A 13,460-nucleotide genomic window follows, 5' to 3' on the forward strand; every position below is an offset into this window, starting at 1 on the left:
CCAGACGTTGACTTAACTTCTCCAGGCTGGAAGATCCGAAAGGTCACTGACGCTCCTCCAGAACAGTCTCACTCTCTGATTTTACTTTAAATCATTCTTTGGGAGCTTGGAGCTCTCTGATGTCATTTAAAAAAAAGAATCAAAACCTTCATAAGACTGTGCAGATGAAACAAAATTGTTGTCTTAGCCCACACAGGGTATTATGCAGCCTGGCAGATCCCTTCCTTGTAGCAATAAGAAAAGGATTTGGCATTTAACCTCTTGAAATTAAACCAGAGTGTGAACTTCAATAGTTCAATCTTATCAGGGCTTTGCTAGAATAACAAATTGTGAAAAAATGTAATCATGTCTCCAATGTGACCTTGGCAGATCTGCCTCTGTGATGTGAGAGATTAGGTAACTCTAAGCAGATGTCTGTTTATTTTGAAAATAATAGTTATAAAATCTTTCTTTTCCCAGTTTGTTTGCACTGCCTGTGAAGGATATGACAGAGAGAATTGTGGTCTGCATGGAGCTCTGTGTTACAAGCTGCTCTATTATGCTGAGCAGTAATTGCTCTTGGAGGTTTGAGTTATTGATCTATTGGTGGGGGTTCAATTTCAGTGTAAAGACCTGTGTTCATGATTTAATTGGAGTGATTAATAACTCACTCGCAGGCTAGATGGGAATCGATATGGATTTCAAACAGCAAAAGTAGTACATTTTCTCTGGTAATGTAGTAGTTGATGGTTTATTATTTGCCCTTGTTTGCCTAATTAAAATCAAAAGATTCCTTGGTTTATAACAGTTCTGTCAAAAAGCTTACAGCTGGAGCTGAGGATGTGTGCTTGCTTGCCTTCATATTGGGGCAGTGTCTTTCTAAATAACTTATTTGCCTTGTTGCTTGTCTGTCCATCAGATTAGGTGTACAAGAGGCCATCACACATTAAAAACAGAACAAGACAAACACACCTTTAGTATACAACTACAAGAAGCTTTAACAATGTTTTCTGGCCAGGGAAGTGGAGTGGCTCCTACGTCACTGGTTTGTAGGCATTCAGCATCTGCTTAGGAGCATTGCTGAAGAGATTTAACCCATTTGATCCAGCATTATAGCCCTGGATTAAAAAGCCTGTATGAAACTTTCAATCTCATTACAACGCCAGCATCCACAGTAGGTGATTTAGCTGCAAATCCAGTTCCAGCTTTGCATTGAGATATTGCCAGAAGCAGCATTGCTAGGAAAATGCAGTGTGACTTACTTTGGGGGGATTTGAATGGTGATCCTTCTTCTTTATGCTGTGGCCCCAATCCTTGTGTTTGGCACCCATTTTCATTCAGCTCCTGCAGCTTTGGTGTGTCATCATGCATGCTTACAGCTAACATGCCTCGATAGAGCATGGAAAGCTCCCAAATCTCTAGGAATAAAACATCCCATTAAAGAACCATAGAGCAGCAAATAGGCATCAAGTCCATAGATCTTATTGCTGCTGCTCCTCAGTTTCTGCAGGAGGGGGTGAAAGCTTTCTGTGCTTCAAGCTTTCTCAACAAAGGCTCTTATCTACAGAGCTGGCTGAGGAGAACATGCACTGTAGTGTGTTTGAATTTTCTTTTTGATTTGTAGAGTCCAGTAAGCTTTCTGGTGGACAGCAGATTCCTATGTTCAGATTAATTCTAGTGATGGCAGACCTTTTCTTATTAACACTCACAAACATCTTGGTATATATGTGAGCCACAGACTGAAAACACTGATCTGGATGGAAGTGTTTTAATTTTAAACAGGTATTTCTTTAAGGAATCTTTTCTACCGGTTCTGGAAGAATCAAAGTAAATGTAAATTTGCCATGCTTGAGCTTTTGGTTGGGGGAGAAATTTTAATTATACTGAGAGTGGGGGGTTGCAAAGCCCTTGAGGTGGTCAGGGTACCCTGAAGCCCTTGGGCTGCATCAGCATTTCCAGGGTGGTGGTGACCCAAAGCTGGCTCTGGGGAGTGCCCACTGGATGTGTCCCTGTGGATGCAGGAGAGAGGAACTCCATGCCTAGATGTGCCCCTAACATGGAAATCATGGAGCACGACAGCCCTTCGTTCTTGGGAGTTTCTGGCTCTGATAAAAATGAGAGCTGCTTTCCGTGTCGTGACATTATGAGAATGACTCGAAGATATTTCACTTTTTAAACTTGGGCGCTTCGGGAGGGAGGGAGGGGGAAGATACCCTTGGAAGTTAATTCTGAGGACCAAGCTGACAGCTTTTTGCCACTGTTGCTTTCTTCTAGGTTGAAAAGCTGAAGGCTTGTTACAGCCCCGGCATACAGCAATCTAGCAGGTTAAATGACTTGGGCAACACAGTTTATTAAAACTGGCAAGTGCTCGCTCCAGTTCTCTTCCTGATAGTCAGGGCTGCCTGGGAGAGTAATTGATAGTGGCAGCTGTTGGGAGGGTGTTTCAGATTGCAGCGGGAGATGTGCCTTGACAGACAGCTCTGTACAAATGAACTGAGTGATGGGGGACGAGCCCAGGCCGGCTGGGAAGAGCTCCCCACTTGGTCTTGGGAATGCTGTGGGAGCCACACTGGGAACAAAGGCCAGCTCTTCAACACATGGGTTCAGAGCCGGTCACAAGGGCTTGTGCTCACACTCAGTTTGCTTTTCTCTGTGAGAAAACACTGTAATTTTTTGTGGAAAATCCACCAGAAGCCCATGATGTTCAGAGGAGCCCATGGTGCAGGAGAACATTGTTTTGACACAGCCTAGTGTGTAGTACTGCTGTTGTGATGGAAACTTGGCCTTTGCTTCTCAGTAATGTTAAAAATCATCGTGTTGCACACCATGGACCCTTCCAGACAGTAGTTTTATGTGCGAGTCCCATGTCTTTATGTCTTATCTTGAGCTGATTAGCATTAAAATAGGTGGAGGAACTCTGTGCTCCCTTTGTTGGGGAGCTTCTGTGCTATAGTTGTGCTTGCCTTACCTTTGCAAACAGCCTAATTGCTTAAAGTCTTAAGTAGTGCTACTCTCCTAAAATGCAATGAAAAAGCCATTTATATAAAAGCAAAAGCCATCTAGGGATAAAGAATTAGCACTTAAATATTGATTTTCACTTGTAAGCACTCTACCAGCATCAGTGTTATCGTTGTCAAAGCAAAATGCTTTATTCTCTCTTCTGCTTCTTATATGTTCCATATCCACAATACATTATGCAGCAGCCTAAAAGTTCAATTTGAAATAATTATTAAAAAAAAAGGCAAAAACTGTTTACTGACGTTTATTTAGTTATTTCTTTGTTTTGACCTCCTGCTGGAAAGTCATGCTCTTCTTTACTCTTTCCCCTTGCTGATATTTCAAAACTCTTCTCTGGGACTCATCAACTCACTCTGAAATTCTCAGCTCCTTGCCATGTGTAATTCCTGTGGTGCTGCTTTTCTAGCGTTTCTTGCTGGAATATGGAGCAGGGTTCACCAGAGCCAGTCTGGCCTGTGTCTGTTTGCAAGGATATGAACAGGGCGGATAGATGGGCTACAGATGGTGGTTGTTGTGTTTCTTGGGAAATTGCCATTGGTAAAGATGTCATTGATGGATGTAGGAGAGGAATTTCTTTCTCACATCACCCCATCACCCTTGCCGTTTGAATGCAACAAGGGAGGCTGCAGAGGGAGGCTGCAGAAAGACGTCTGAATGACTCCACTTTTCTTTTTTTCAAGAGACAAAGGAAAGGCGTGCAAGCAAGATTAGATTATTTCCAATCACATTGTACGTGTGTTGACAGTCCCCTTTCAGCAGCAACCAGCAGCTTGCAAAGAGCAAGAGGCAGGGCTGGAACTGCTGTTGCCCTAAGTACTGTTTGTATAACACAGTAACTGCTTATTGGAGTTCTCAAAGCAGCCTTTACATGTTTAATCCCTTGCACTTGAGCTACTCTTAATCAGCTTGAAAGCAAATTCCTGTAACAGAAAGGTTTAATTTGTGTCTGGGACTTTCTGTATTGTGCCCAGGCTGCAATGCCGTGTAGTTACACACTGGCAGGCATGTCACCCTCTGCAGCCTTGGGGATGGGCAGTGCATAGTTATTGCAGCCTCAGATCCAGAATTCAGGGAACTTTCAGATGGGGTCTTGGCTGGTGCTCCCTCAGCTTTGGGTAACTCCTCCTGAAGCACACTTATTACAGTAATTTAAGCTGTTGGTGAGTTTGGGGTTTCCCTTAAACTTCACCTCCGGCTTCTGCAGATTTACACAGCAGGAGCTGAAGCTCTCAGTGCTTTTAAAAATTGTGAAGTTTTCTTCTTTACCGGTTGAAGTTGGAATTGGATGTAGCCCAAGACATAGGGAGGTTAACCTTTTGCAACACTCCAAATGAACAAATCAGTCAATCAGGGAGGCAAGAATTACTAATCCCAGGTTGTTGGGGTTTTTTTCTCGTTAGAGCAGTTTCAGCCTTTTCTTCCCTGTCTCTCACACTCAGTCATCATTCATCCCTGTGAGATCAAGACATGTTTCACTGTCCGTTCATTTAAGAAAACCTCTCAATGGAAGAAGTCCAAGGTGTTTGGTTAGAAAATAAACAAAAGTTGGCATTCTCAAAAGGGGTAGTGCTGTGCACGGTGGAGAGTGGCAGATGTGATCCAGCCTTCCCATAGCATGGCTGGAACATGAATCATTACAAATGTCAGATTTCCTGTGAAGGGACAAGCTGAACTGACATGCGTTCAGGTTTAATTAAGGTTGAATTATTGGAGCTGACTGTCAAGTCTTAGGCAAATTGGCTCAGCCTGTTATCATTAAGCATGAAAATTACTCTAGGACTTGGTAAAAATAAACACATTTTTGCCTCTAGAACATTGTGGTGTGGTCGGGTGGGTCTGTGTTTTTGTTGGGGCAGTTGTGCTCAGCTCCCTGGGTCCATCTGCTCAGGAGGGCTGGATTAGCAGCCCAAGAACAGAAATTTCTGAAAGGATCTCAATGCAACCTGATCCAGTTTGCACAAAAGGGAGTATTTGGTTGTTTTCCTTGGGATATTTCCATATGTGAGCAGCAGCCAGCCTGGTCAGAGCTTGGGCATGCAGGAGTGTAGTTCTCTTAGGGGGGATATTCAAGTATCCTGCAGAGAAACTACAAAGTTCAAGATCCTGATCAGAATGGGCAACATCCCTCATTAAAATCATTAAGATTAACTTTCTGAGGGACTTCAGGAAAGATAGCTCAGAGACTTCCACGTGTGCATTGCAGTCATCAGGAGGAAAAATCAGGACAAAGTCACCAAACACCAAGATTCTCCCCTTCCAGTGTTTGGCTGAGGAGGCTTGGGGACTGCTGTCTCAGAAGTTTTTCCCCTCTTGCCCATGAATTCACATCACATCTTTCCCTTCTCAGTGCTTCTCCTTTTTGCAACATGGCTGCAAAAGGAGAGAAGATACTCCTACTCATGCCTGTAGCTTTTCTGGTGAGAGGGAAATTGGCATGTGGATATTTTCATTGCTGTCAAGAATGAAATGCAAAAACATTGTGGTACTGCATCCTGAGAGATGGAAGTTGGCAGCAGGAATTGTCGTGTACCCCTGGTGGTGCTAACTACCACAACCAGGCTTGGCTGGTCAATTCAGTCAGCAAGGGAGACTGAGCTTTTGCTTTGAGAAAATTGCAAATGAGAACTAATGCTGAAACCACAGGGAATCAATAGTTGCACATAAAACTGGTCAAACAGCTGCTTTTAATGTGGGACTTTATTGATTTGTTTTGGATCTAATTGACTTTTTACTCAACTAACTTTGGTGGTGCCAGTGTGTTTTGAATATACACCATTAGTCTACACTGCCTATAATTACACAATATGAAGTTTAACTCTGTAGGAGGAGGCCTGTTGGATGCAAAGAGCTAATGGGCTCTGAGGAAACCTATGCTCAGGAATGAAACCCAATTGCTTTTAATGGTTAGCTCCTGAAAAATAGTGGAATCTACAGCTGTGAACACACTTGCTCCAAAATGCAGTGTGGGGAGCCCTGGCTTGACTAGGCAATGACAATTTTTCAACTGTTAGCACTAAAAACTGAAGAAAATTTACAAACATATTATAAAAAATAATGATGTGCAAAAGCATTGAGAATTTTACTTCAAAAATAAATTCTGAATAGCATTGGAACCAAGTCTAGCTATGGCACACAACCAGGTTACCTGTGATGCATGAATTCATATTTGGTAAAGAAATTCACTGAAATGAGAGGCTTGTATTTATTGTAGAGATTAATTTAGGATCTCCAGACATTGTGTCAAACCTGTAAAGATATATAAGGTGCTGGAAAGTACAGTGTTGATAGTATTTGCTGCCAGCCAAAACACTGGTGTTTGGAAAGGCTTCTGTTCCTGTTACTTGTGGGTTTGAGGCCCCAGGACCTCAAGACATTTTCAGCTGATAAATATAGTTCATATGTTTCCATTCGTCCTCTTCTTGCATTCTGAATTTATACAAACACAGTGATGAGCTGAGTGACTGATGGCTGGGGGAAATGGTGCAGTGGTGAGAGTGCAGGCAGAGCCAGAAGCAGTGTGGGAAGCTGCCTTTTATCTCAGGGGAGGAGATGCCATCACCACGTGGGCACTGTGGGCACAGAACATGAGCTGGTGTGCTGCAGGCTCTGATTCAGCGCTGTCCTCCTCCCACCTGATGCCACCAAGGTGGCACCACCCAGGCTCTGGAAGTGGCACTGGGGGCTCTGTCCTCACAGGGGCTGGTTCACAAACGCTGGTCAGAGCTGCTGCATGGCCAGAATTAGCTCGTGGGGTGTGCTGTGTGTGATTTCCACACCCTCCCACATCAGGAACCGCCGCGGTCCTTTGATGAGACGGGAGGATTTCAAAGGTGGAATTTGTTGGTGAGGGTGGTGGGAGCATGTTAATGAGTGTAGGTAGCATCTCCTGCGTGTCTGCAAGGCAGTGAAATGCCAGCAGCCCCCAGCACGTTTTGGTGGGTAACAAAAGTGTCTCCTGAAAGTCAGAGGTGCTTTGTGTGCACAGTGGGATGTGTGTGAAACACACCAACAACCTCGTAGCCTATGAAGAGCTTTTCTTGTAATTGTGGGTATGTGTGCACTTAAGGACACACAGATGAGGGTGAAAAGGGAGCTACAGTGGGAGTTGAATTGCTTTCATGTTGGTCTTTTCAGTTGTCTTCAACCTTTTGGATACTGCTTGATCTGAAATATCTCTTCTTTCCTCCCTTTTTCTTTTGCAGCCTTTTAACTCTTTGGGATGCTCTGTTTAGCTTAATTATGAAAAATAGGAGGATTTGGCACCACAGAAGGAGTAATTCCATATGGAATTCTCTCTGTAGGTGCATTTTGCAAGGTTGCAGCATTCCTGATAGTTTCAGCATGCTAAGAATACAGATGTTTGCATTGTTTAGGGTGAGCAGAACTACATTTGGGTGCCCACTGAACTTCTGTCCAGATTTTTCCAGCATTCTGTGTTTTGTACTTCCACACAAGTGCGTGGCCAGGGGACAGCAGCATCACAGCTTCTCTGCAGAGCTGTCCCGTCCTTGGCTACAGAGATCCCAGGTAGTCTCCATCCTAGAAGACAGGTAGGGTTATCATTAAGGATTGATGCTTGGGTCCTGGTGCATTGGAGCTGGTGTTGAGCCTAAATCCAATGTGGGTTACCTTGAAAGGGCATTGGGAAAATGAAATGTCTTAATGATGAGGCCTGTGTCGCATGAACATGAAACTTACATTGAGCAGGAAATACTGCAGCAGTAACTTGAGACATGCTCACACTCCTATTGTACATAACCTCGGGCCCCTGAAGAAGTCACAAAGCTGTGTGTTCTCTGTAGCATGCGTTCCTCTAATGACAGCTAAGTCTCTTGCACACATGCTGGAAGTACTGTGGACTGGCCAGTCAAGGACAGCGGAAGGACAGACTCAAACACACATCCATCTTGCAGCAGCAGCGCTCCCACGGCGCTCCCACCAGCTGAAACATGACTTGTTTTTCTCCCAGGCACATGTTCTACCAAGCACAGCAAGAAACACAAACCTTTCAGCACGCGCTTTGTTCTTTTTCTCGTTGCTCCACAAGGTCCCACCTTGAATGACAAGCCAGAAGCGAAAGCAGCCAATGTCCCAAAGGTGTCTGGGCTAGAGCGGAGCCGGGAGCTGAGCACCGACGTGCCCTTCGCCCTGCCCATCCCCAGCCCCCAGCCCGTCGCTGCCGTCGTCACCTCGACTTCCTCAGCGCCCACGTCAAGTGCCAGAGCGAGCCCCCTGCTGAAGAAGGAGCCAGTGATTTCAGCACCAGCACCACCCCGGCTCACGCCGCAGCCGCAGCCCCGGCCGCAGTCCCAGCCGCAGCCCCGGCCGCAGTCGCAGCCCCAGCTGATCCCCGAGCTGCGGAGCCAGCCCCCCAGCCACATCCCCCCGCCCCTCAACTACCAAGTGCATCACCAGGTGGCCCACAACGGACTCAACAACATCAGGTTGGTACGGGGACGGGGCGCTCACGTCGTCCTCAGGCTGCTGCAGGGCTAAAGCTTGTTTCCAGTGGGTGGGAATGGCTGGGAGGCAAGGTGAGCGCTCACCTGGGGTAAGATGGTCTGAGCTTTGGATATTGGACTTCAAGGGTTGGCTTTTCCAGCTGTGGTGGATCAGTGCATTTGAATATCACATTTGCAATTTGAATTTGAGGGGATAAATACGCACCTTCTGGAGAACGGCGCATGCTCCTTTCACTCCAGTTTTACATGGTCTTGTTTGAGCTAGTTCTTGACTTAGAAATTTAAGGTGGTTTGAGTTTGAGCAACACGTTTGTTCCATATTTAGAAATGCTTCCATTGACCATGGTTCTCAGGTTTTTTGGCTCACCAGCATCAAAAGAGGGATATCTGTCTTGGACTGTGATCCTTGTGGGTCCCTTCCAGCTCAGAATATCCTGTGATCTGTACTGGAAAATGCTGTGTCCCTGGAGACCTGGGCTCCCACGTGGGCTGAAAAATCTGCTTCAATCTGACACGTTCAGATCTTGCAGGAGGCTTAGCTCTGCTGTTTAAATTGCCTCCATCCAGTAAGGAGGGTGGGTGAAAATGGTATGGATAAAATGTTTCTAGAGAAAAGAGTTTAGTCAGTCAACTGGAACCTGTATAGTCTTTTTGCTGGTACAGAAAACATGCCTTGCCTCTCAAGCAAGAGCTAGACTAGTTTAAACAAGATGAGAAAACTGATTCAAAGCATAATATTTGACTGCACAAAGGTCAGAATATGAATACAGAGAGCTGCCATTAATGTGTATTTCACAGTGCCCTGCATACTTAAGCTCTATTGTGGTTTTACCTTGTAAATGCCACCATAGTATAAATGGTGAATAATATTTCAAGCTATTCAAGATCTCTCTGAGATTTAGCTTGCAACAGATATTCAGTATTGTGGGAATTACACAACTAATAACTGCAGTGATAGTGTGTTTCAGCCCACAAAACTTAGATCACTTGCAATGGAGTAATAATAATAGAACAAGATGTGAATTACAAATTACTATGAGAAAAATTATTAACATGGTGTGCATTTGCATGCTTGTGTGACTACAAGTGCACAGCACATGTGCAGCAGATCCAGAGGGGTCCCAGTCACTGTGCAGCTCTGCACACCCAGAGCAGCAGTAAAAGTCTCACTGTGTCCTCTGGTCACAAGGATCCACATGGACACTGCAAGGTCATCAGAGGCTGCATAAAGGTGCACAATCCAGCTGCCTCTGTGGCCCTCATCAGTACTTACAGACAGCTCTGAGGATTGCAGCACTGGAGGAGATGTCCCTCCAGAGACCCCAGGGCCCGTTCTGCCCTGTTGGAGACGTTCATTAAGATTCACTAACTATCTCCACTGCCATTAAGACCAGCAAAAGCACGAGCCTGGGGAGATCAATGTTCCATAGTTGTGTTGTTTCTGGTAGTGTATTTCTTGCACCGTTTCAGTCCCGTATTGTAACGCACTCTTTGTCTGTCTGTCTGTCTCCCCTCCCTCCCGTCTCTCTCTCTCTGCAGCCGGAGCAGCAGTGCTAGCAGTGCAACGAGCATCAGCCTCCCGAAGCACCTGTCCCTGTCTCCCCAGATCCCAGCACACCATTCCTCCGGCCCAGCTCTGCCCCTGTCCATCTCTAATCTTGCTACCTCGCACTTCTCTCTCAGATCGCAGGCCCAGCACCAGCACCATCCGGCCATGTTCGCCACCCCTCCCACGCTGCCACCTCCACCAGCGTTACCCACCAACAGCCTCGTGATACCAGGGCACCCTGCGGGTAGGTGCCTCCTTCTCCAGGGCCGTGCATGCACTGCAGGGTGTTGAGACATGGGCTGGCTGGTGGGCAGGTGGAATCCCTTGGCACAGACCCCTCAGTGTGTGCTGGAGCTGTGACAGTGCTCCCGAAACAGGTGGGAGACCTTGACGTGCTTTACCAGATGAGAGGTTGTGGACACATCACTTCCTATAGGAAGTCTTCAAAACAAATGCTTCAAATAAACAGCATGAGTTGTCCAGTGTGGCATTCCACATCATCAGACATTTTTTAGATTTACAGAGAATTGATGCACAATTTGCCATTCTCTCCTTCTCTCTCCCCTTTCCAAAGAAAGCTGCTGCTGCTGTTAGAACTGGTGAGAAAATACTGAAATACTGTTTCTGCAATTGTTCTAACTGAGCACTTGAATGTCACTGAATGCCCTGCCTGATCCTTCGACCAGCAGCACATCCTGCTGGCAGAGCAGGATCCTCTGCCTGCAGCAGCACAACTGCTCTGTGCCCATGGCTCCGTGGCCTTTCAGTCTGAGTCAGAGACAGCTCAGCTGACAAGCTCTGCTGCTCTACTCTCACTATCTTTGCATCCTTTTAAAAAGTTTCCTTTGTTCACCCTGGCCCCCATTCTATTGTCACTTCTGCCCTAAATGCCCTGTTTATAGCTTATCCATTAGCCTACAGCTGTCCCTGGAAGAGACCCTGGCAGCTGGAGACTTCCCAGCAACTTTCACTTGCTGGGGCCTCCCTTTGATCTGGCATTTGAATCCACAACTAACTCAGCAGGGATTAAACAGGACAAGCATTTTGCAAAAAACACACTCTCTGTTTCCTATGAAGTCAGTTAAAGGAATAAGGAAATGACAGATTTGCTGTGGAAAAATCTGATGGTCTTCCATCCCCCTTCTTTGCTTCCAGGAGCTAAATAATGTCTCATTATTTATTACTGCTTCTCTAAGTGAAAAAAAGAAAAGTACAACTGGGGCCAAAGTGAGCTCTGAGAACCATGATAGTGCTGTGGGTTCCCTGCCAGAGACAGGACCACATAGGCCAAAGCTGGCAGCTGTCAGGAGCCCTGGCACCATCTAGAATTTCAACCACATGGCTGGGAAGATGTTGGCAGCACTGTGGGAGACCTATTCATTGCTTCCCCTGTTTAAGGCGAAGGACTACTGTGATGGAGGCTTTGAAAGCACAGCAAAAGGAAATAGCAGAGCTCTCACTAAAAGCATGATATTGCAGTCACTGAAAGCAAGTATGTTTTCACCATTAACTTCAGGAGATGCAAGATCAAGTGACCTATTCACATTCAGCAGCTTGCCAGGAAACAGTAACAGTCTTGCTCCTACTAGAAGGATTTCTCCTGCAATTTAAGTAGGAGAAGCCGAAGTTAGTGGAGGGAAAGGTCTGGGTGTCTAACCCTGCAGACAGTGAAATGCCTCTTGTCTGCACTATATGAAATGCCTGCAAAATGGCACATCATAAAATCAATACAGAGTGCTGCAGAGCCAGGAGCTTCTGTTGTCATTCACATAAAACTTCCTTAAAAGCAAACAATATTGCTGAGCAGCCCGGAAGAGTGAGACAAGAATGCACTTCTGGTGGCATTTATTCCTTTTGAAACCTAAAGTAACTTAGGAGCAACCCTTGCTGGGCTTCTGCTGTCTGCTCAAGGGCTGCCCTGATGTGGGATACCCAGAGGAAACAGTGGTCTGTGTCTCTCCTCTGCTGAAGGTGAGGGCACCAATGACAAGAGTGGCCTTTCTGTGCCTTGCCCAGCTCGTGTGTGCACACAGGACAGTGTTGGCAGGTCCCAAGGGCTGCTCAGCACCCTGCTCCTGGTTGTGTTACTGTGTGACTGGACCTGACATCACTGGCAGGTACAAGAACTTAGTTCTGATCCAGGCATTTCCCAGAGCCCCTCACAGAGCTGGGCTATTCCTTTGCAATTCCATCCTTACTGCGAAGCAGCCACTCCTCCAAGTGCCACTCAGCTTCTCCAAACATCTCCAGGCCTTTTCTTTTCCTGATGGAGGCCAAAGTTGTGGTAGAGGGCTGTGGGCTGGAGCCAGCTGCAAATCTATCAGTCTGACTTCCAGACTCTTAAAGAAATTGGATATCAGAGCACTTACAACTGCCAACTTGCTTTTATCTCTCCCTCCAGAAAAGTGGATTATCTTGATGCTAACAGAAGGATTCAGTTTCTTTAAGCCATGCCAGATTTAAAAGTGTAAACACACACACACACACGTGAAATCATGCTCATATTCTCTGAAGAGGTTAGGTTTTGGACCTAAGTGCTTTCAGCCTGTAGGTTTTTTTCTTATTTGCTCAATCCAAGGAGAACCCATTATAGACTCCCACTATAGACTCTTTTGCTCCAGAGCCTTAGACTTCAGTATCACAAATACACATACTTTCTGCTTTTGTGTTAATTATTATATGGATTGTAGCAGTACACAGTACCTGCTCTTAGCAGTACATTTATTACTGAAAAGCAAATGAATTAGGCACCCAAAATTTGCTTTCAAATGTGACTTTCAATTGTAGGCTTTTAAGTGGTAGTAGAGACCTTGAAGTTCCCCATCAGAGTGCCTGTTTTTAAAGATCTTAACCATGTCACTTCAGAAAGTGATTGATTTAGACATTTCTAATGTTACTGTAAAAAATTGAAGTGAAAGAAATCCCTGCAGAACATGAAATAAAACTTTAAAGTGCAGGTGTTCTTTTGCCCCTTTATATTCAGAGCTGTAGTTTAAAGGGGTTGTTACAGTGAAAGAAGTGGATTCATGTAAATTCAGAAGCAAGTAGATCAGTCAGGACTGTGTGTGTGTCATCCACTGCTGGGGACACAGGTTGGTCTTCCCTTTAAAAATATATATAACATGTTGGGTGCTAATCCCTATTTGAAATTCTTAAGCAAAGCCACAGATAGATTTAACTGTTAGACCAGCAGACATTTTGGAGAAGTGGACATTGGTCCTTATTGTCTTCAGTGACATCATTTCTAAAGCACTGGTGTCTTCCCCTTCCCTGAGCCAATTCACATTCAATGCAAGTTGCTATTCCAGAGGAAGATGCTGAGAAGAGGCCACATCATATGGTGGAACATTTTGTTTCAGCAGTCTTTGCAACCTTGATGAGATCTTGAGCCACTTCAGTGTTTGTCCCCTCCCCACTGATTCCTCCTCTGTATTTTCTCAGAGGAGAAAAGC

General features: G+C 45.4%; 1 protein-coding gene across 16 annotated transcripts in view; it reads left to right on the top strand.

The window, feature by feature from the left end:
• FBRSL1 (fibrosin like 1) overlaps positions 1–13,460 on the top strand; it is a 502,275-nt gene that overhangs the window by 466,830 nt on the left and 21,985 nt on the right. For all 16 annotated transcript variants that reach the window (XM_077187583.1, XM_077187591.1, XM_077187589.1 and 13 more), the window contains 2 exons: positions 8,045–8,441; positions 9,999–10,252. In XM_077187583.1, the coding sequence (XP_077043698.1) occupies positions 8,045–8,441; positions 9,999–10,252 (651 nt within the window). The remainder of the gene's footprint in view (positions 1–8,044; positions 8,442–9,998; positions 10,253–13,460) is intronic.

Source organism: Agelaius phoeniceus, chromosome 18 (genome assembly GCF_051311805.1).
Source record: "Agelaius phoeniceus isolate bAgePho1 chromosome 18, bAgePho1.hap1, whole genome shotgun sequence".
NCBI classification, from domain to species: Eukaryota; Metazoa; Chordata; class Aves; order Passeriformes; family Icteridae; genus Agelaius; species Agelaius phoeniceus.